Below are 22,267 nucleotides of genomic sequence, written 5' to 3' on the forward strand. Positions count from 1 at the left end.
GGGAGGCAGGTAAGGTAGGAGAGGGTAGGTTAGGTAAGTAGTGGGCAGGTAAGGTAGGAGAGGGTAAGTTAGGTAAGTAGTGGGGAGGCAGGTAAGGTAGGAGAGGGTAGGTTAGGTAAGTAGTGGGGAGGCAGGGAAGGTAGGAGAGGGTAGGTTAGGTAAGTAGTGGGGAGGCAGGGAAGGTAGGAGAGGGTAGGTTAGGTAAGTAGTGGGGAGGCAGGGAAGGTAGGAGAGGGTAGGTTAGGTAAGTAGTGGGCAGGTAAGGTAGGAGAGGGTAAGTTAGGTAAGTAGTGGGGAGGCAGGTAAGGTAGGAGAGGGTAGGTTAGGTAAGTAGTGGGCAGGTAAGGTAGGAGAGGGTAAGTTAGGTAAGTAGTGGGGAGGCAGGTAAGGTAGGAGAGGGGGCTTTGACATTTACTTTCTTTGCTTTGGATCCGTTCAGCCCCTTTTCCCCAAATTTACTGTGTGAAGGACAAAATTCCCAGTAAACGGTAAATTCTCTGCCTTTGTCATCCTTACTCGCACCTACAGTCCATACCTCTTTTACTCCACGGGGAGTTGAGTTGTAGCAGGGTGTTGCGTTCCCTCTCCAAGAGGCGTACATAACATTGCTGTATCACAAAAATATCAGTTTCACAACCAGTGTGTCAAATGCGTTGTACATCAGTTGACAACCTGAGTGTGTACGGGGCCTCTGATTCAGTATGACCCTATTGATAGGTGATTACTGTGCCTTTCCCTACCCTCTTCAGATGTGCACATGTCCCCATCAACCTTTTAGTATCATCAACATTTTTGTTTAAGGCCCAGTCATCAATATACCTTCTCCTTAAAATGGACATTAGCATTTACAACCCCTGGCAGGTGCTTAAGTATATTAAATCATACACGAATGAATGGCTTCATCACTGCCTTCCTTGCTCAGCAATGCAGAACAACTATAAACTGGAGGTGCTCAAATGAGTCTCTAATAAATAAGATGAACAAAAATAAAATGTTCTATAATTAATTTGAGACTGGTGCTATATATTTGTTTTCTTTTTAAGGAGAAGTTTATTTCTAATTCAATGCGTAACACTTGTATCTTTTATCAATGTTTATTATGATTATTTCTGTAATTTAATGTGGCTCTCTGCACTTTCACCGGATGTTTGTTTGAGACAATGCATTTCTGAACATAATACATTTTCACTTTTGGATGAATAGCGTGCCCAGAGTGAACTGCCTCCTACTCTGTCCCAGATGCTAATATATGCATATTATTATTAGTATTGGATAGAAAACACTCTGAAGTTTCTAAAACTGTTTGAATGATGTCTGTGAGTATAACAGAACTCATATGGCACGCGAAAACCTGAGAAAAAATACAACCAGGAAGTGGGAAATCTGAGGTTTGTAGTTTTTCAACTCAGCCCCCATTGAAGATACAGGGTGATATTAGTTATGTTGCACTTCCCACTAGATGTCAACAGTATTTAGAACCTGTTTTGAGGATTCTACTCTAAAGGAGGGGCTCATAAGGGCTCTTTGAGTGAGTGGTCTGGCAGAGTGCCACAGCCTCGGTCTGGTGCGCTCACGTGAAAGATAGCTACGTTCCACTTCATTTGTACAGACAAAGGAATTGTCCAGTTGGAACATTAATGAAGTTTTATGTTAAAAACATCCTAAAGATTGATTCCATACATAGTTTGGCATGTTTCTACGGGCTGTAACGGAACTGTTTGAACTTTTCGTCCGACGTTCGGCGCGACCTGAACGCGCTTTTGGATTTGTTTACCGAACGCCCTAACAAAAGAAGATATTTGGACATAACTGATGGACATTATCAAACAAATCAAACATTTATGATGGACCTAAAATTCTATTTCTGGGTAATGTTGACTACCCAATATGGCGGGTATCTTTTTGGCTGCTTTGTTGTCTAAAGGCTGTACTCAGATGATTAAAAGGTTTGCTTTCTCTGTAAAGTTTTTTTGAAATCTGACACAGCGGTTGCATTAAGGAGAAGTTTATCTAAAGTTCCATGTATAATAGTCATATCTTTATCAATGTTTATTATGAGTATTTCTGTAAATTGATGTGGCTCTGCACAATCACCGCATGTTTTAGAACTACTGAATGTAACGCGCCAATGTAAACTCAGATATTTTGATATAAATATGAACTTTATCAAACAAAACATACATGTATTGTGTAACATGAAGTCTTATGAGTGTCATCTGATGAAGATCATCAAAGGTTAGTGATTCATTTTATCTCTATTTCTGCTTTTTGTGACTCCTCTCTTTGGCTGGAAAAAGGCAGTTTTTCTGTGGCTTGGTGGTGACCTAACATAATTGTTTGTGGTCCTTTCGCTGTAAATCCTTTTTGAAATCAGACACTGTGGCTGGATTAACGAGAATTGTATCTTTAAAATGGTGGCAAATACTTGTATGCTTGAGTAATTTTAATTATGATATTTTTGTTGATTTGAATTTGGCGCCCTGCACTTCCACTGGCTGTTGGGGGGGGGGGGGGGGGGGGGGTTCAATCAATCTTTAGGATGTTTTTATCATAAATCTTCAATAATGTTTAAACTGGACAATTCCTTTGTCTTTAGAAATGAAAAGGAACGCAGCTACCTCTCATGGCCATGTGCATGATTTAGCTCATGGCATTCTGCCAGAAACCTGACTCAAACAGCTTTTATTCGCCCCCCCTTCACAGTAGAAGCCTGAAACAAGGTTCTAAAGACTGTTGACATCTAGTGGAAGCCTTAGGAAGTGCAATATGACCCCATAGACACTGTATATTCGATAGGCAATGACTTGAAAAACTACAAACATCAGATTTCCCCCATCCTGGTTGGATTTTTTCTTAGGTTTTTGCCTGCCATATGAGTTATGTTATACTCACAGACATCATTCAAACAGTTTTAGAAACTTCAGAGTGTTTTCTATCCAAATCTACTAATTTTTGCATATTCTAGCTTTTGAGCCTGAGTAGCAGGCAGTTTACTCTGGGCACCTTATTATCCAAGCTACTCAATACTGCCCCCCAGTCCAAAATAAGTTTTAAAGATGTGAGCCTCATGGTGATTTAACAGCATTTAATTTCCTCTCTTTCTTTCCTCTCTTTCATCCCTCTCCTTCATTAGCAGGGACTGGGAAAGGACGATGTACAGGAGAAGACCCTACATCACTGCCCTCTCTCTGTCTCCCACTCATCACTCACCGTCAGCCTTAACCAATAACAACATTAACCCATTCTATATTGTTCTGGCTAATTGAGGTTGGAATATGGTCACCTACGGTTAGGGCTAGTGTTAGGGCCAAGGTTAGGGCTAGTGTTAGGGCTAGGGTTAGGGCTAAGGTTAGGGCTAAGGTTAGGGCTAGGGTTAGGGCTAAGTTTAGGGCTAAGGTTAGGGCTAAGGTTAGGGCTAGGGTTAGGGTTAAGGCTAAGTTTAGGGCTGGGGTTAGGACTAGGGTTAGGGATAGGGTTAGGGCTAAGGTTAGTGCTAGGGTTAGGGTTAGGGTTAGGGCTAAGGTTAGGGTTCGGGCTAAGTTTAGGGCTAATGTTAGGGCTAAGGTTAGGGATAAGGTTAGAGCTAAGGTTAGGGCTAAGGTTGTGGTTAGGGTTAGGGCTAAGGTTAGGGTTAGGGATAAGGTTAGGGCTAAGGTTAGGGTTAGGGATAAGGTTAGGGCTAAGGTTAGGGCTAGGGTTGTAGGGCTAAGGTTAGGGCTAAGGTTTGGCTAGGGTTAGGATTAAGGGTTAACCTTAGCCTCAACCCTAACTCCAACCTTTACCTTACCCTATAAGGTTAGGGTTGTTTATTGGTCCACTACAGGTCCTCTACTGGTCCACAACTCTGCCTGCTTCAACAAAGGTCATTCCAGAACAAAAGATTAGCTTGCAACTTGCCTCTGATTTAAGTGTTGATACTTTTCATAAAGACAGGTCACTGAAATGGTCAGTTTGAAAGTGTGAAAACCCAAATGTATACAAATCTATAAAGGGACCTTATAATTGTCCTTCTACTGAGGAGGTACACACAGTATCTCCTCAGTAGAATCTAGACTCTTTGATAACATTTCAAATGCCATCGTGTCCCTTTCAGTTCCTTTGACGTTCCATTGTACACTGCAGAGATTAGTTGGCTAGTAGATTAATTGTAAGCTTCTGCGTCAAATCAAACAATTTCCCAGGACGGAGATCTCAGTGGAGTGTGTGACCAGCCACTGAACACGACAACAGACTCCAGAACCCCCAGACATTGAGATGAGAGCCATCATCTGGCATAGAGATCTGTTGTGCTGTGTAAACACACAAACACTGTCTCCCACTCTTCATCTTTCCTCCCTTCGGGGGTGCAATACTTCAAAACAATCAACCACGGCCCTCCACTTGGTAAACATCAACAGACAGAAGTACAACATCTGAGCTCCACTAGGCCTACTGGTCAGTGTGTAAAGTACATCAGAGGGTTGCACTGACGCTAAGCTAATGCTAAAGTACTGGAGCAAATAACCAGCACATTCCTGAAGATCCATGTTTCTCAAACCAGCTGTTTGCTGTCCAATGAGGCCACATCAGAGGGCCTTGGCGCACTGTCGCCATGGTAAAATACTGGAGCCAATAAGCAGAGTCCTGAAGATGTTAGCAGTGGTGCATCTGAAGTAACAAAGAGAACTGGGGACACTGATACTAACTTGCAGCTCTGCAGCCAAGAGGACACTGACTCGTACCCTCATCATCATCATAGTTACCTCACACACCAACCATCCCCATAGGACAGTACTCAGCAGCATTAGTCCATAGGACAAGACTACTGTAGATGGATAGTGACCCCCAAAACTGTGAGCCAGCTTGCCCATCACTCCATGATTACTCTATCATGTCCATGCCAGTCAGCCATCTCAGCAGATAAGGGGTGATTAATTCATGCAACCGCTGCATTCATCAATAAAGCCACTCTCAGCTGCTTGAGCTTCTCTGGGTAATGGAGAGGCACAGCCGGGCCAGGAGAGCACTCCAGTCAAATGAGGAAGCAGCGCTATACTCACTTTCTCTCTGTGGATGAGTGGGGTGAAGTTCCTGACATATCAGATGAATGTCAGGCCTGCCATGGACAGTACTGTAGGCTACATCCAGTACATGGATACTTTCAGCTTTAAGGGAAATGTCTAGTTTAGTGTAGGTCTAAAATGATAGTGATGGATATGTGCTGTCAATCAGGTGAAACCTGTACATATAGAGTCATCTGCATACAGAGGTATTGAGGCAAGATATTCTGTTTCAGCAGGATTATATCCTTTATTTAGACACTGGCACTGATCAATGTGGCACTCTTCTTGACTGCTTAGCTGGCACCAGGAAGAGAGCTTTCCGTCTGGTGCTGCACTGGGGTGATGTGATGGAGTACATGCACACACATGCACACACACACACACACACACACAAAAATGACTCATGTGATGTTGGCATCAAGGTTTATTATCCTTTATAATGTACAATATACAAAAATATAGAGTACCAAAAAATTCACAGTGTCTAAAAGGCAGTGATTACAGTCTATGTCACATATCTAACAGTACCACCAGGTCAGTTGCATAGAAGGGCACCGAGCCAATCAGGGGACAGAGCTCCACAATGTGACATCCAGCTTGTCCAATCAAAAGTGACTACAGGGCCAGGGGAAGCAAATTAGAGGGAGTCACCATTTAGGGGGAGCCAATTACAAACCCAAGAAACGTGGGTGTGTGGAAAAGGAAAACCACAGGATGTCCTCTAAACAGCAGAATTACTTTTATCTAATTTACATGACTCTTTGTTGTACATTTGCTGTATCAAGTTCTTATTTTACATGTTTTATTAAGGTAGGGCTTTTAATTATAAATGTTTTATTGTGGTGGTGACATTGATTCTGTATTAAACTGGCACAAGTGCCTCTAAAACGACGGGCTGTCTTTGTTACTCTAAGATACTACACAAGATGTAGCCAAACTGTACATCTGCACAAAGTAACAAAACAGCTGTTGTGTATTCATTACGGAAACCGTTTAAGACCCAAACGGAAAGCTAAAAGAGAAAAACAAGAGTTTTTATTGGACAAATTCATGTACGCCCCTCTTCGTTTCATTCCGTTTGCGAAACATTTTGCAACAGAATCGGTGGAATGAATACATCCCTGGAAAAGATGTCTAGGCCGTAGTCAACCAGTCACATTGACTAGCTCTATCCCCTTACAAACCCCATGGTTGGTGTGTACATAGCTGCTGCACTTTTTTACAACTATAAGGCTTCAAACAAAACAAACAAAACAAAAAACAGTGTTAGCTATACAATAATATACATTTACATTATACTAACCTTTAGATGTCATTAATGGTCTGCAGATCGAAGGCTGTCTCTTATGTACAGATAGAGCTCTCGTGCATATAGCGGAACTATAGAATTAGAATGATAGAATAAAATCCTTCTATTTCTATGAGAGGAACTAGAAGCATCGCTGCTGAATTAGCATAACATCAGGCATAATAAGAAAATATAGCTCAGTTGTGTTTCTCAAATTCCTTTATGATCCAAGCTTCCCCATGAGAACCGTGCAGCTCTCCTTAAACTTACAACGATTAACATCTTATACGTGGAACACACAGAAACCCAGCGGAACGTCAGGAGTGCCATCATCATAATGTGTGAAAAAATGCACATAGTCCTTTACAGATCCCGTCATATACAGTCATATGTAATAAAGCAATACATTTACATTGTACAAAATACATACAGAGTTGTCTGTTCCTCTCCTCATTCAAGCTCACAGGCATACACATACGAAGCAAGCAAACATACACATACAAGCAAAACATTAATCTCATACCAAAGTATTTCTAAGCATGATTTAGCAATGTTAAGAGAGGGATCCATTAATATTTGCTACAGTCAGACTTATATTTGCTTCTACATGAATCTGTGTTTTATTTTTTTGTTCTTATTTGTAAAATATGTCAGATACACATTGGCTACTAAGCTGCTTTGAAAAATGTAAAAATAATGTATTTTGTGATGTGAAACTGATGAGAAACTAAAAAGTGAATCAGCTATTATTTGTGAAATAAAACTTTTCCTCCTATACTACTGTTCTCTCGCTCTCTCTCTAGCATTAAACAAATAACCTCCCTCATAACAAAACCACTTAAAAAAAGGTGCCACACTACTAGCTTATTATCCTAGCTTGTATGATATCATATCAAAATGCGGTTGCAGTCCAGTTCTCCACACTGAGCGGTAGTAGGTAGGTACAGTGCTCAGTAGAATGCATCCATTTCATTCTAGAATCAAGGGAATTCCCTTCTAGAAGTCTTTATATAATCTGACCCCACATTATCCCCTATTTTGCATACAGACAGGCACCCGAGGCAACCCAAAGCTGTACCAACTGTATCCCGTCAACTGATTCCAACTCTCTCAGTCAGACACCTCAGATCTCTATCCCATGTTCAGATCATTCTGGGAAGCCTACCTATACATTACATAACATAGCCTGATGTGTGGGGCCTTGTTTGGACATAAGCAGATTAAAACTAGAGTCTATAAAGCAATGAGTATGTCTGTATCTGTGTGGACCAATATAGGTAGTGTTTTGTCCATAACCGATCACACGCTGCCATCCATGGATGTGCCTCTGTTCCCCTGGTCCTCTAGTACCACCCAAAAACATGGCCGAGCTGAAGTCCCAGGTTCTTGTCCTCCTCATGTCATGTGATGAGGTGAGCTGAGTGCATTCATCCATCCACCTCCAAACACAATAGAACTGATATTGGCCTCCTGATCTCTTGAATTAATTTAGTATTTTTTTTGGTTTCCTCATGATTTGCAACCACCGCACTGAAGCAAGGACAGACACCAGGATATGCGCCGGTTGGGATGTTCCCGGTAACTTGTTGTCGGGAGAATTCTGAGTTTAGAATGGGGATAAAAGCTGCAGACAGAGGGGATGTTGGTGTCATAGAGACTCATTCATAGAGGTGACCAGACAGACCAGAGAGGAGAAGATGTGGCCATTTTGAGTATCTCTTAAGGCCACCTCTAGCCTCTCTGAATAGCACAACACCCACAGTAAGGCGATCAGGTTGTCAAGTTCCACAGGGATAAGTCATTGCCCAAATCCATACTGTAGCTTATAGTGTCTTATGGAGTTCATCATTCAGCTCTCCATCAAAGCACTACGTTGACACTGTGATGTCCAGTACCAGGATCAGGTTCCTGGCTCTAGTTAGTGAGTCTAGGGGATGCATCAGTATCCATACTGTATCCACCCCTACAGAGTGCTGATAGTACGTTCCAGGTATACCCTTACACACACACACCCCACCATTTTGGCGATACCATGGGATAAAGGAAAGGAGAGCAAAAATGAGATCCAGGTCTTAGGTTGTGTTCAGTCACCATGGCATTTGTCACCATGGCGATGGGGGTGGAGTTCAGTCTGGGTAGGTAGGTGGGGCTGGGGTCCTTGGGGTGTGTGTCTCAGCTGTGGTTATAGGTCCTGCAAGGGGAAGGGGAGGAGTCAGGCCTGTTGTAGTCAAATTTTCCCAGCGCTGTGGGGTAGTAGGTGGTAGTGTAAACGTTAGTTTGCTGCAGGGGCGTTGGGTAGAAGTTAGACCTCTCGTCTGGGAGCAGGTTGTTCTTGTTCAGAGTCTGGAAGTGGAGAGAAGACAATCATAACAGATGACAGTGGCTACAAACTTAGACAGAAAACACTGGAGGGTGTAAAAGGTACGTACTGTTCAGTAAAGTGTAACATACTGTTAATGTATGTCTGGGTGAGGTGGGAAGAGTAGAGAAAACAGTCATAACAGTGACATAAGAGTTTCATAACAGTGCCATAACAGATGGTTTAGTTTACCAATGACTCAGACAGGAGCAATATCCATATATTATACTCTTACAAGTTGAAAAGTGGGCTACAGTGCTGGGTACTGGAAGTGCATCTTTTAGCAAGGTAGAAAACTTCAACAAAATGTGATTTATCAGCCATAAATCAAGCATAATCAATTAACAAATATGAGAGGGATGAATAAATTACAGTAGGTCCTTCTAAATGAGGAAACAGCACAAAATACATTTTTACTGTAGTGTACATTCCAAATGGAACCCTTTTACCTTTATAGTGCACTACTTTTGACCAGGGCCCATTTGGAAAGTAGTGCACTATATGGGCAATGGGGTGTCATTTGGGACTCACACTTAATGTAATGCACTTGCACTTTACAGGCAGGTTGCGGCGGCTAGAAGCCACAACAAGCCGACGGAGGGAACACTACGGAGGGCTGCTCAGTAATGTCATTTATCTTAACAGCTCTGGTCCCTGCTCTGTAATTGGGTTCCAGAATCAGTGAAATGCACAACAACGTTCGCCATTTTGAAACGCCCTGGAGGAGGGATTTGAGGGCCTGTGAAGAAAGACCAATGATAACCGCAGTAGTTCTCAGGTTGAGTGAGTGGCTCTAGCTAGCTAACCTGGTTAAACCAGACTGAATGCTGTGCTCACAGGTTAAACATAGCAAAATCAGTTAAGATGCCAGGCTAATAGTTAGCTAGCTACCTGTGGTATGAAACCTGCCTAGCCATACTTATTCTATTAAGCCTCTGATCTCACTGCATGGCTCTGATCATCAGTGCCAGGTATTAGAACCCAGCCTCAACTACTGCACCACAACACATCACTCACCCAGCAGGCGGCTGACAGCTTTAGAAAAACAATCAGGTGTCCTTCTGAGAAGCAACAACCATCATCTGAGATAGACTGTCCTAGCACAGTACTTGACTAATTAGGGGGAAAAATAATATGTAACTATGTATACTAACTAGATGGATCATGACCTTGGTCCTAAGGCTAAACCCTGACATACGTATGAAGGACAATGCCACGGTGGGACGGATCGATGGGGTCGGAAGGTGGCTCATAGGCACACGCAGGTGTTAGGTCCAAGAGTGAGGAAAGGTGGGGCAGGAAGGTGCAGCTTGACTTTACATTTATTATTGAATTTAATATAGCTGAGCCAACCTCAATGTTTTGGCTGATGCTTTCTCAAGAGATGATGGTTCAGCATTATAGACAGCAGCGGGAGTCAGTTGCTATAACAGCCCAACGGGGTCCAATAATAAGGACTGAGGCTATGATCAGGCAGAGACACAAGACACCATGGAGTAAGGAAACCAGGTGAAGACAGATAAGAGTTCTGAGCTCTCACTATTACTCATCCTCATATAATGAAAGAACCCTAAACATAAGTAAAATCTTCTCAAAGCCATATGAATGGCTGGTGTTACAGCATCTCTTTGCTACGCAGACAATTGTACATGTCTGTGTGTGTACATGTCTGTGTGTGTACATGTCTGTGTGGGTATATGTCTGTGTGTGTATATGTCTGTGTGGGTATATGTCTGTGTGTGTACATGTCTGTGTGTGTACATGTCTGTGTGTGTATATGTCTGTGTGGGTATATGTCTGTGTGTGTACATGTCTGTGTGGGTATATGTCTGTGTGGGTATATGTCTGTGTATGTACATGTCTGTGTGTGTACATGTCTGTGTGTGTATATGTCTGTGTGTACATGTCTGTGTGTGTATATGTCTGTGTGTGTATATGTCTATGTGTGTATATGTCTGTGTGTGTACATGTCTGTGTGTGTATATGTCTGTGTGTACATGTCTGTGTGTGTACATGTCTGTGTGTGTATATGTCTGTGTGGGTATATGTCTGTGTGTGTACATGTCTGTGTGGGTATATGTCTGTGTGGGTATATGTCTGTGTGGGTATATGTCTGTGTGGGTATATGTCTGTGTGTGTATATGTCTGTGTGTGTATATGTCTGTGTGTGTATATGTCTGTGTGTGTATATGTCTGTGTGTGTATATGTCTGCGTGTGTATATGTCTGTGTGTGTATATGTCTGCGTGTGTATATGTCTGTGTGTGTATCTGTTTGTCTGTGTGTGTGTGTGGACATGTTTAATTATACTTGTGGAGAACAGAAGTTCCAATAAACGGAGCATTTTCTGACCAACTGGGGACATTTTGCAAGCCCCCACAAAGAAAAAGGCGATTTCCAGGGGGTTTAGGGTTAGAATTAGGTTTAGGAGTTAAAGGTTAGGTTTAGGGTTAAAGTTAAGTTTTGGGGTTAAGGTTAGGGTCAGGGTTAGGGCTAGGGTTAGGGTTAGGAAAACTAGGATTTGGAATGGGAATCAATTGTGTGTCCTCACAAGGTTAGTAAAACAACAGTGGATGTGCGTGTGTCTATGCATGTGTGTCTGCATGCAGAGGACTCAGGCCTGTTGTGTGTGTATATGCATGTCTGTGTGTGTATCTATCCACATGAGTGACAACCCTTGTATACTGTACCTGTGACAATACCTTGAACTCCATGGGCGTGTACTTCTCGTTCTTTGGTGTGGTGTTGCCCTTGTAGTTGAGGTGGTTGGGTGTGGTTGGGTGTATGACGGCAGACTCCTGCGAGGGCTTGTGGAAGTGCTGACAGTACACATAGACCAGGAAGGACAGAAGGCCCGCCCCCAGGAAACAAGACACGCCTGTGGCTATCAGGTGCAGAGAGGTGAATGCTGTGCAAAAACAACAAAGCAGACAGATGGGAGGAGGTCAGTCATGATGTCTAGTTCAATTATCGGTGTCTGTTATCTGTCGTTTTCGTTCTCTCATCATAACTCTTTCTTTCTCTCCTCATCCTCCTTCACATATTGTATTGCAGCAAAGTGGTAGCCTGGTCACATATCTGTTTGTGCTGTCTTGCCAATTCATGGTGACAATGACCTCAGGAGTTGGCAAGACAGCACAAACATATTGGGGACCAGGCTAGTAAAATGGTGGTTCATTCAAGGGAATCAAGCTCCTGCCGTCAAACCTGGAAGCTGTCCAATGGAATGGCGGCACAGCCTTGAAACCATTACCCTTCCCAGCATGGTTCCTACACCTTATTATAATGGCCATGCATATTCCACTTCCATATTCCCTCATGCATATTCCACTTCTGATGATTGGTTCAAAGGCTTGTGCAGCATCGCCATGGTTTCAAAACGGATATGGTGGCATCCCCCTAAAGGTAGATTAAAGTAGAGGAGGGGAAGACCTACAGCGCTCCTATTACCTCCTGCTGACTGAATGAAAGGATTCATGGAACACACACACACATACACACACACGCATTCACACGTACTGTAGTTGGTTGTTAATCCACTTACCTCTGCATTGCTGGTCCTTATCAAAGCCAGACGCAGGGAGAATCACTGCAACACAACACACACACAGACAGACATGCAGAGACAGACAAACAGTCAGCTACCAGCACATGCACATTCTCACCATGCACAGAAATATCTGGAAACCATCCAAGAGTTCAGAGTGATTTGAACTGATAGATGGTACTTGCAGAACAGTACACACAGTATACAGTACACAGTACACACAAAGAAACATACATCATGAAACACTAATGAAAACTTCAGACAGTTGGGATTGTTGTGCAGACTAGCTTCTATGATGTTTAACCGACACTTAAAGTCATTCATCAGGAGGGAGAGGGGGGAAGAGGAGGGTGTGTGTTTTTAATTGAGATGTGGCCATCCTATGATTACATTTTGGGGCAATTTCGGCTGAGCGAGTGTCACACGCCATCCCAGTGACCTTACGATTTCCAACGCCTCCTCCGAAATTGCAATGAAATTAGATGTGATTTGGGCCGCGTCCCAAACGGTACCCTATTCCCTATATAGTTGGATACTCATGACCAGGACACATACACGGGTTGGTTGTTTAGAAATGGTGGGATTAGATTGTTGATAGCAAGTCAACTATATTTGGTTTCCAATGTTTATTGAAAACATAAATACAGTTACACAATGAGCTCTTGTCCCACATGTCCGTTTCTTGTCATTCTTGTCACCCAGAACCGTAACAACACTCGGCCTTTGAGGCACACGCATCATTTTCATGATGTTGACCCGTCTATAGGGCTCTGGTCAAAAGTAGTGCACTGTATAGGGTGCCTTTTTGGGACGCTAATTGCATCTGTCTTGTCTCTGGTAGCCAGGGACAGAAACATCATTACTCTGTTAAAAGTAAAAGAAAGGAAACAGCCTTAACAAGGTCCTCATCAGAGGAACACTCTAAGAAGCCTGATTTACGTAGACTTCATTAGCACAAATTAAGATAGAAGATCTTATTCTGGTGGGGGAAATTTGATTAGATTAGATGTTTGATTTAGCCACATGCACAGGGTCGCAGATGTAGTTGTAATGTACAGTGAAATACTTAAACTCCGAGCTCCAACACTGCAGGTGTGAATTAAACAATAATAATCCTAAAAAAATATCCATAGAAGTAGCAGCGAAGGGGGCAGTTTCCCGGACATGGATTAAGTCTTGTCATGGATGGACTAAAAAGCACTTGTTTTATTTTTTGAATTTTACCCCTTTTTCTCCCCAATTTCGTAGTATCCAATTGTTGTAGTAGCTACTATCTTGTCTCATCGCTACAACTCCCGTACGGGCTCGGGAGAGACGAAGGTTGAAAGTCATGCGTCCTCCGATACACAACCAACCTTCCAAGCTTCTTTAACACAGCGCACATCCAACCCGGAAGCCAGCCGCACCAATGCGCCGGAGGAAACACTGTGCACCTGGCCACCTTGGCTAGCGTACACTGCGCCCAGCCCGCCACAGGAGTCGCTGGTGCGCGATGAGACAAGGACACCCCTACCGACCAAGCCCTCCCTAACCCGGGCGACGCTAGGCCAATTGTGCGTCGCCCCACGGACCTCCCGGTCGCGGCCGGTTACGACAGAGCCTGGGCGCGAACCCAGGACTCTGATGGCACAGCTGGCACTGCAGTACAGCGCCCTTAACCACTGCGCCACCCGGGAGGCCTAAAAAGCACTTTCTATAGAGAATATCCATTCTTTTTTGTATTGTATTAGACTTAATCTGTGTCCAAGAAACTGTCCCTATGTGTATGATGCGTCTTATCTCAGAGTGGTTATTATCTCAGAGTGATTATGATAATGGTGGAGGTGATGACGTGGATGGTGATGATAGTGATAATGATGATAGTGATGATTATGAACACTGTCATTGATGATGATCATAACTGTTATGATAATGATGATAGCGATGATTATGAATGGTGGTTAACAAACAGATCACCGACCATTTCGAATCCCACCGTACCTTCTCCGCTATGCAATCTGGTTTCCGAGCTGGTCATGGGTGCACCTCAGCCACGCTCAAGGCCCTAAATGATATCATAACCGCCATTGATAAAAGACAATAGGCTTTCTGTCAATCTGTGTCCAAGAACTTGTCCCTATGTGTATGATGCGTCTTATCTCAGAGTGGTTATTATCTCAGAGTGGTTATTATCTCAGAGTGGTTATTATCTCAGAGTGGTTATTATCTCAGAGTGATTATTATCTCAGAGTGATTATTATCTCAGAGTGATTATTATCTCAGAGTGGTTATTATCTCATAGTGGTTATTATCTCATAGTGGTTATTATCTCAGAGTGGTTATTATCTCAGAGTGATTATTATCTCAGAGTGAATATTATCTCAGAGTGGTTATTATCTCAGAGTGATTATTATCTCAGAGTGGTTATTATCTCAGAGTGGTTATTATCTCAGAGTGGTTATTATCTCAGAGTGGTTTTATCACAGAGTGATTATTATCTCAGAGTGGTTATTATCTCAGAGTGATTATTATCTCAGAGTGGTTATTATCTCAGAGTGGTTATTATCTCAGAGTGGTTATTATCTCAGAGTGGTTATTATCTCAGAGTGGTTATTATCTCAGAGTTGTTATTATCTCAGAGTTGTCATTATCTCAGAGTGATTATGCCCCCAGACTCAACAACCTTGGTTTCTCAAATGACTGCTTCGCCTGGTTCACCAACTACTTCTCAGACAGAGTTCAGTGTGTCAAATCGGAGGGCCTGTTGTCCGGACCTCTGGCAGTCTCTATGGGGTGCCATAGGGTTCAATTCTCGGGCCGACTCTTTTCTCTGTATACATTAATGATGTCGCTCTTGCTGCTGGTGATTCTCTGATCCACCTCTACGCAGACAACACCATTCTGTATACTTCTGGCCCTTCTTTGTACATTGTGTTAACAAACCTCCAGATGCACTTCAATGCCATACAACTCTCCTTCCGTGACCTCCAACTGCTCTTAAATACAAGTAAAACTAAATGCATGCTCTTCAACCGATCGCTGCCTGCACCTGCCCGCCACTATGGCCTATTCGCCACTATGGCCTATTTATTGCCTTACCTCCCTAATCTTAATACATTTGCACACACTGTACAGTATATATACTTTTCTATTGTGTTATTGACTGTACGTTTGTTTATTCCATGTGAACTCTGTGTTGTTTGTGTCGCACTGCTTTGCTTTATCTTGGCCATGTCACAGAGAACTTGTTCTCAACTGGCCTACCTGGTTAAATAAAGGTGAAAAAATAATAACAATTAAATGGTGATGATGATGATCATGATAACGGTTATGATAATGATATTGATGATTATGAACGATGGCGATGATCAGGATGATGATCATGATAATGGTTATGATAGTGATGATAGTGATGATAGTGATGATTATGAACGATGGTGATGATGATGAAAATGATAACGGTTATGATGATGATGATAGTGATGATTATGAACGATGGCGATGATGAAAATGATAACGGTTATGATGATGATGTTGGTGGTGACGATGATGATGACATATATGATGAAAGTGTGTATGGCTCACCTGGAATCTCGTTGCAGTCCCTGTGCTCAGTGCTGTTTCCCACACAGGGGGCGGAGCCTTGAGCCCCACAGACCCGGCTGCGTACCTGCAGCCCTACGTCATCACATGCTGACCACAGAGACCAGGCCATCCAGCCGCCTGCGCACACACACACAAACGTCAGTACACAGACAAATGACCAAAGATTCACTCTGAGTTGAGGTAACCGCTGCATTCTTAACATGCCTGGAACCCAACTTGACCACCCAAGCGCATGAAAACAAACAAACTAGCCCCACCACCGCACAGCCACAAACAACCCTAACAACCCTAGCCATATACAAACAGACCCAAGTGGTTGTGAGGTAAACTGTTTTGAGAAAGCAAACCCATAGTTTGTTTAGTGCATAGCCAAGATGTTTTCGTCAAGAACCAAGTGTTAGCCATGTTTCCCAGGCGACAGGCGCCTGTGTACAGTAAACAGGAAAGACCCTCTCCCAGAACCCTCTCCCCCGTTTCCAACCCGTGATGCCAAAAGCCATTCACCCAATGAATGATGGCTGCCATTTTGTTTACCTCTCCTATCAGTCAGCCTTTCAGCCACAGGCTGCCGAAGCTGCTCCTCGTGATCTCTGATCTCCCCACACCAGTCTACAATGAACAACACAACACAACACAACCCTGACGGTACAGCATCCATATTAGGACAGCCTCACAGGGAGTTGGTGTCCTTGCGACTCTTGAGGCTGTACTAATATGGACACACACACACACACACACACACACACACACACTCCTGTCCTTCATTAGTTAGCACAATCTATTTAATCAAGCCATCTCTGACAAGGCCATCAGATAGGCCGGGGACTGACAGACACAAGGTTTTTCGGCTAATTGGAGGTTCACTGTATCTATAGGGAATAGATGACCAATGTCCTGCCTGTCGGTAAATGTACCGAAGCAGGAGACAGATGAGGACAAGACATTAGCATGGCAAACTGTGGACACAAGCAGGGGCACACACATGAAGGTGAACACACATGAAGGTGAACACACATGAAGGTGAACACACGTGAAGGTGAACACACGTGAAGGTGAACACACGTGAAGGTGAACACACGTGAAGGTGAACACACGTGAAGGTGAACACACATGAAGGTGAACACACATGAAGGTGAACACACATGAAGTTGAACACACATGAAGTTGAACACACATGAAGTTGAACAGGCGTGCAGGCACACACAGCTAGCTAATAGGAAGTGTTAGCCCTACATCAAAAGAGAACATTAACCAGATGAAAAGGGTTGTTTGTTATTTTTTGAGGCACCTGGTATTCCCAGGCGGTCTCCAGTCCCAGTACTAACCAGGACTGACCCTGAACAGGCGTGTTCAGGGTGATATGGCCACAAGCATTTTCTCCCTGAAATTAGGTCCCTTGGCTCATCTCTGAAACTCCTCATTGGGCTCGGTAGAGGCGAAGGTGGAGTCATGCGTCCTCTGAAACATGACCCACCTGGCCTCCTACTTCTTATCACCCTGCTCTCTTAACCCGAGTGTCAGCCGCACCAATGTGTCAGAGGATCCACAGTTCGACTGACAACCGGAGTCAGCTTGCAGATCGAATCCCAGGCTGTAGTGGTGCCTCAGCACTGCGGTGCTCTGCTTTTGACCGCTGTGCCACCCAGGAAGCCTTCCCTATATATTTTGACCAGGGAATAGTGAATAGCCATTTGGGAATAGCCATTTGGGACGCAGTCCAAGTAAAAGACAGAAACCAATTCCCTTCCTTGTCTTTAATTACCATCAGGGAGAACTCCTCAGTTCCCACTGACTGACTGACAGCTGGTCTAATTAAATATGAATGACAGTTTGCCAGACACACACACACACACACACACACACACTTTGTGGGGACACACAGCTCAGTCCAATTCAAAATCTTTTTTTTTTCCTTAACCCGTACTCTAACCCTAACCTTAACCTCAACGGGAAAACTTAACCCTAACCTAAACCTAATTATAACCCTAACACTAATTCTAACCTTAACTCTGAACCCCCTAGAAATAGCATTTGACCTTGTGGGGACCAACAAAATGTCCCCAGTTGGTAAAAATGTTTTCATTTACTATTCTTGTGGGGACTTCTGGTCCCTGCAAGTATAGTTAATCACGTAAACACACAGACACACACACACTGGACGCCGCAGCAGGAACACAATAAATAGTGACACTGGCCAGTTTGCTGGAAAATAAAGAATGGGTTAGGATAGGAATCAGACAAACTCTTTAGACAAGAGATTAGATTTAGTCTCTCATTAAGGCTGTGGGCTTATTCAGAGGAATGTCTGAGAGTAACTTTCTACCCAGTCCAGCATTAGCTATAGCTGGCTCACACTCATACATATTACAGAGTCCTATAGGAAACAGAGACACTACACAGAGACACTACACAGAGCAGAGGGCCTGGTTAGATAGACAGTATACATGTCACATCGTCACACATTATTGGGCAACAAGGTACACTATCAGACACAATTGGGCTGCCTCCCAGCACAGCAGGGAATAGGCATGGGAACTCCGTTTCCCAATATGCACCTCTTTCACACCCCTCCCTGGAGTGACATAACAAGGTGCTGACTGGCACAGTATTGATCAGTGAACAATTATCACGATAGGCTTGCAATGCATTGATTAGGAAAGACTATGCAACTATTGTGACCACTAAGAAATAGAAAATGAAACTAATTTGATCCTCTATTGCCCTTCCTACCACGATATGCAACTGTTCTTATTCCAGAAAGCACACCAGATATACCCTGGCATTATGTGGCTGAGTGACGAGGAGACAGACCACCAGATATACCCTGGCATTATGTGGCTGAGTGATGAGGAGACAGACCACCAGATATACCCTGGCATTATGTGGCTGAGTGATGAGGAGACAGGCCACCAGATATACCCTGGCATGATGTGGCTGAGTGATGAGGAGAAACTGAATTGTGTTTTGTCCATTGTGTATTTCCGATTGCGGAATATTTCTATAAAGCCTGGAATAAAAGAAAAAGTGCTACCTATAATGAAATTGTAAAAAACAATGTTTAGCTTCTATGTGGTAAATGGTATGTGTGTATATAGAATGTGTGTAGGCTTGTCTCCCATATGAATCTTCTATGTGGTAAATGGTATGTGTGTATATAGATTGTGTATAGGCTTGTCTCCATTATGAATCTTCTATGTGGTAAATGGTATGTGTGTATATAGATGGTGCATAGGCTTGTCTCCCATATGAATCTTCTATGTGGTAAATGGTATGTGTGTATATAGAATGTGTATAGGCTTGTCTCCATTATGAATCTTCTATGTGGTAAATGGTATGTGTGTATATAGATGGTGCATAGGCTTGTCTCCCATATGAATCTTCTATGTGGTAAATGGTATGTGTGTATATAGATGGTGCATAGGCTTGTCTCCCATATGAATCTTCTATGTGGTAAATGGTATGTGTGTATATAGATTGTGTATAGACTTGTCTCCCATATGAATCTTCTCTTTGTGCCAGACTGGGTTCAAATAACTTCTTATGTCTTTTTCTGTATTTATTTATCTGTATATGTTATGTATGTATGTACAGTTGAAGTCGGAAGTTTACATAAACTACTCCACACATTTCTTGCTAACAAACTAACTATACTCCACAAATTTCTTGCTAACAAACTATAGTTTTGGCAAGTCGGTTAGGATATCTACTTTGTGCATGACACAAGTCATTGCTCCAACAATTGTTTACAGACAGATTATTTCACTTATAATTCACTGTATCACAATTCCAGTGAGTCAGAAGTTTACATACACCAAGTTGACTGTGCCTTTAAACAGCTTGGAAAATTCCAGAAAATGATGTCATGGCTTTAGAAGCTTCTGATAGGCTAATTGACATCATTTGAGTCAATTGGAGGTGTACCTGTGGATGTATTTCAAGGCCTATCTTCAAAGTCAGTGCCTCTTTGCTTGACATCATGGGAAAATCAAAAGAAATCAGCCAAGACCTCAGAAAAAAATTGCTCATCCTTGGGAGCAATTTCCAAACGCCTGAAGGTACCACGTTCATCTGTACAAACAATAGTACGCAAGTATAAACACCATGGGACCATGCAGCCGTCATACCGCTCAGGAAGGAGACACGTTCTCCTAGAGATGAACGTACTTTGGTGCGAAAAGTGCAAATAAATCCCAGAACAACAGCAAAGGACTGTGTGAAGATGCTGGAGGAAACAGGTACAAAAGTATCTATATCCACAGTAAAACGAGTCCTATATCAACATAACCTGAAAGGCCGCTCAGCAAGGAAGAAGCCACTGCTCCAAAACCATCATAAAAAAGCCACACTACAGTTTGCAACTGCACATGGGGACGAAGATTGTACTTTTTGAAGAAATGTTCTCTAGTCTGATGAAATAAAAATAGAACTGATTGGCCAGAATGGCCATCGTTATGTTTGGAGGAAAAATGGGGAGGCTTGCAAGCAAAGAACACCATCCCAACCGTGAAGCACGGGGGTGACAGCATCATGTTGTGGGGGTGCTTTGCTGCAGGAGGGACTGGTGCCCTTCACAAAATAGATGGCATCATGAGGTAGGAACATTTTGTGGATATATTGAAGCAAATTGGTTGCAAATGGGTTTTCCAAATGGACAATGACCCCAAGCATACTTCCAAAGTCATGGCAAAATGGCTTAAGGACAACAAAGTCAAGGTATTGGAGTGGCCATCACAAAGCCCTGACCTCAATCCTATAGAACATTTGTGGGCAGAAATGAAAAAGTGTGCAAGCAAGGAGGCCTACAAACATGACTCAGTTACACCAGCTCTGTCAGGAGGAATGTGCCAAAATTCACCCAACTTATTGTGGGAAGCCTGTGGAAGGCTACCTGAAACATTTGACCCAAGTTAAACAATTTAAAAGCAATGCTACCAAATACCAATTGAGTGTATGTAAACTTCTGACCCACTGGGAATGTGATTAAAGAAATTAAAGAGGAAATAAATCTTTCTCTCTACTATTATTCTGACATTTCACATTCTTAAAATAAAGTGGTGATCCTAACTGACCTAAGACAGGACATTTTTACTAGGATTAAATGTCAGGAATTGTGAATAAGTATTTGAATAAGGTGTATGTAAACTTCCGACTTCAACTGTATGTGTGTATATGTATATATACAGTGTGTATGTGTATACCTGTATATACAGTGTGTATGTGTGTATGTGTTTAAATACAGTGTGTATGTATATTATTAAACTGCTCTTGGAATGTAGTTATTGTTTGGATAACCTTATTTACTATTATGTAGTGATTTTTACCTTACATTTTTCCAGTCTTTATGCGATGCGCAATGCAGAGAACACCAGAAGAAGAATTATCATTTAATTACCACAGTGAATTATTGTAATGTTTGTTTATGTGTCAATTAATGCCATAAGGGATGGGCCGCCAACTGGCAATTTGACACGGAAATAACATGTAATTCATTCATTCATGTAAAGAACAGAAAAGCCTGCGACTCTGATGGATATGTGTGTCTTTGCCTTACCGTCACAGGTGTGTGTGTTGCACAGCGCTTCCTCAGTGTGTAGGCCAATACAGATATCTCCTCCGTTGACAGGGCTGGGGTTGTTACAGGAGCGGGTACGCTGATAGTGCCCTCCACCACAGGGTACCGAACACTGAGACCAGGATGACCAACAGGACCAGGCTCCACTCACTAGATGGGAAAACACACACACAAAAACACGCAAGCAAGGTCAGATACCTCTTTCATCGCCAACTAGGCAAAAATCAACATATGAAATGCTATCCTCTTCTAGCTGCAACAGACACACATAAAGTCTAACTAGAAGACCAGATTGATCAGCCTATTAGAAAACAACTAAGACTCCTGCTGCCCATGGTCTCTATCCATGTCTGTGAGTAAGACTCATCAGAACAACTACCCTGTGCTTAAAACCCTTCTATAGTATTTAGTGTGTTGTCATTTCCTCACACATTGGCAGTTGCAGTCAGTCTTCCATCCTGTATGACAGTGTTTGAGCTGAGAGAGTGAGTGATGAGTGGAGAGAGGTGAGTGGAGCTGGGGTTGACCTGGACCCCTCGTCTCTCTGCTCTAGAAAACTGAATTTACTCCAGTGGATTAGACAGTAGGGGCAGTGAAATGTGGCATGCCTGCTTTGGTTGCCTCAAACTGCTCTGACTGTCTGGCAACTGGGAGTGCATTGTGACGGGACTGGGAGGGACATCATGGAGAAAGAATAAAATAGAGAGAGTAAACGGAAGCCTTGAGGATGTATGATAACGCTAGATCAAACCGGACCAGTTCTCGGTACAGACATTTCTCTCTAACTCTCTTTCACCTCCATCTCACTCTTGTCAAATCCATTTCCTTTAACTGTCTCCCTTCCCTCTCTCTTTGTCCCTCTTTCTCTCAATCAG

General features: G+C 42.9%; 1 protein-coding gene across 4 annotated transcripts in view; it reads right to left on the bottom strand.

The window, feature by feature from the left end:
- Nucleotides 1-5,448: 5,448 nt before the first annotated feature.
- LOC139380841 (semaphorin-5B-like) overlaps nt 5,449-22,267 on the bottom strand; it is a 288,353-nt gene continuing 271,534 nt past the window's right edge. The window contains exons 19-24 of one of the 4 annotated variants that reach the window (XM_071123937.1): nt 21,372-21,542; nt 16,355-16,429; nt 15,800-15,937; nt 12,233-12,277; nt 11,391-11,596; nt 5,455-8,673 (exon numbers count right to left, since the gene is read on the bottom strand). In XM_071123937.1, the coding sequence (XP_070980038.1) occupies nt 8,503-8,673; nt 11,391-11,596; nt 12,233-12,277; nt 15,800-15,937; nt 16,355-16,429; nt 21,372-21,542 (806 nt within the window). In that variant the 3' untranslated portion in view covers nt 5,455-8,502. Of the gene's footprint in view, nt 8,674-11,378; nt 11,597-12,232; nt 12,278-15,799; nt 15,938-16,354; nt 16,430-21,371; nt 21,543-22,267 lie in introns of all 4 variants that reach the window. The other 3 variants (XM_071123938.1, XM_071123939.1, XM_071123940.1) reach the window with 3 other exon arrangements.

The sequence above is a fragment of the Oncorhynchus clarkii genome, chromosome 22, assembly GCF_045791955.1.
Source record: "Oncorhynchus clarkii lewisi isolate Uvic-CL-2024 chromosome 22, UVic_Ocla_1.0, whole genome shotgun sequence".
NCBI lineage: Eukaryota > Metazoa > Chordata > Actinopteri > Salmoniformes > Salmonidae > Oncorhynchus > Oncorhynchus clarkii.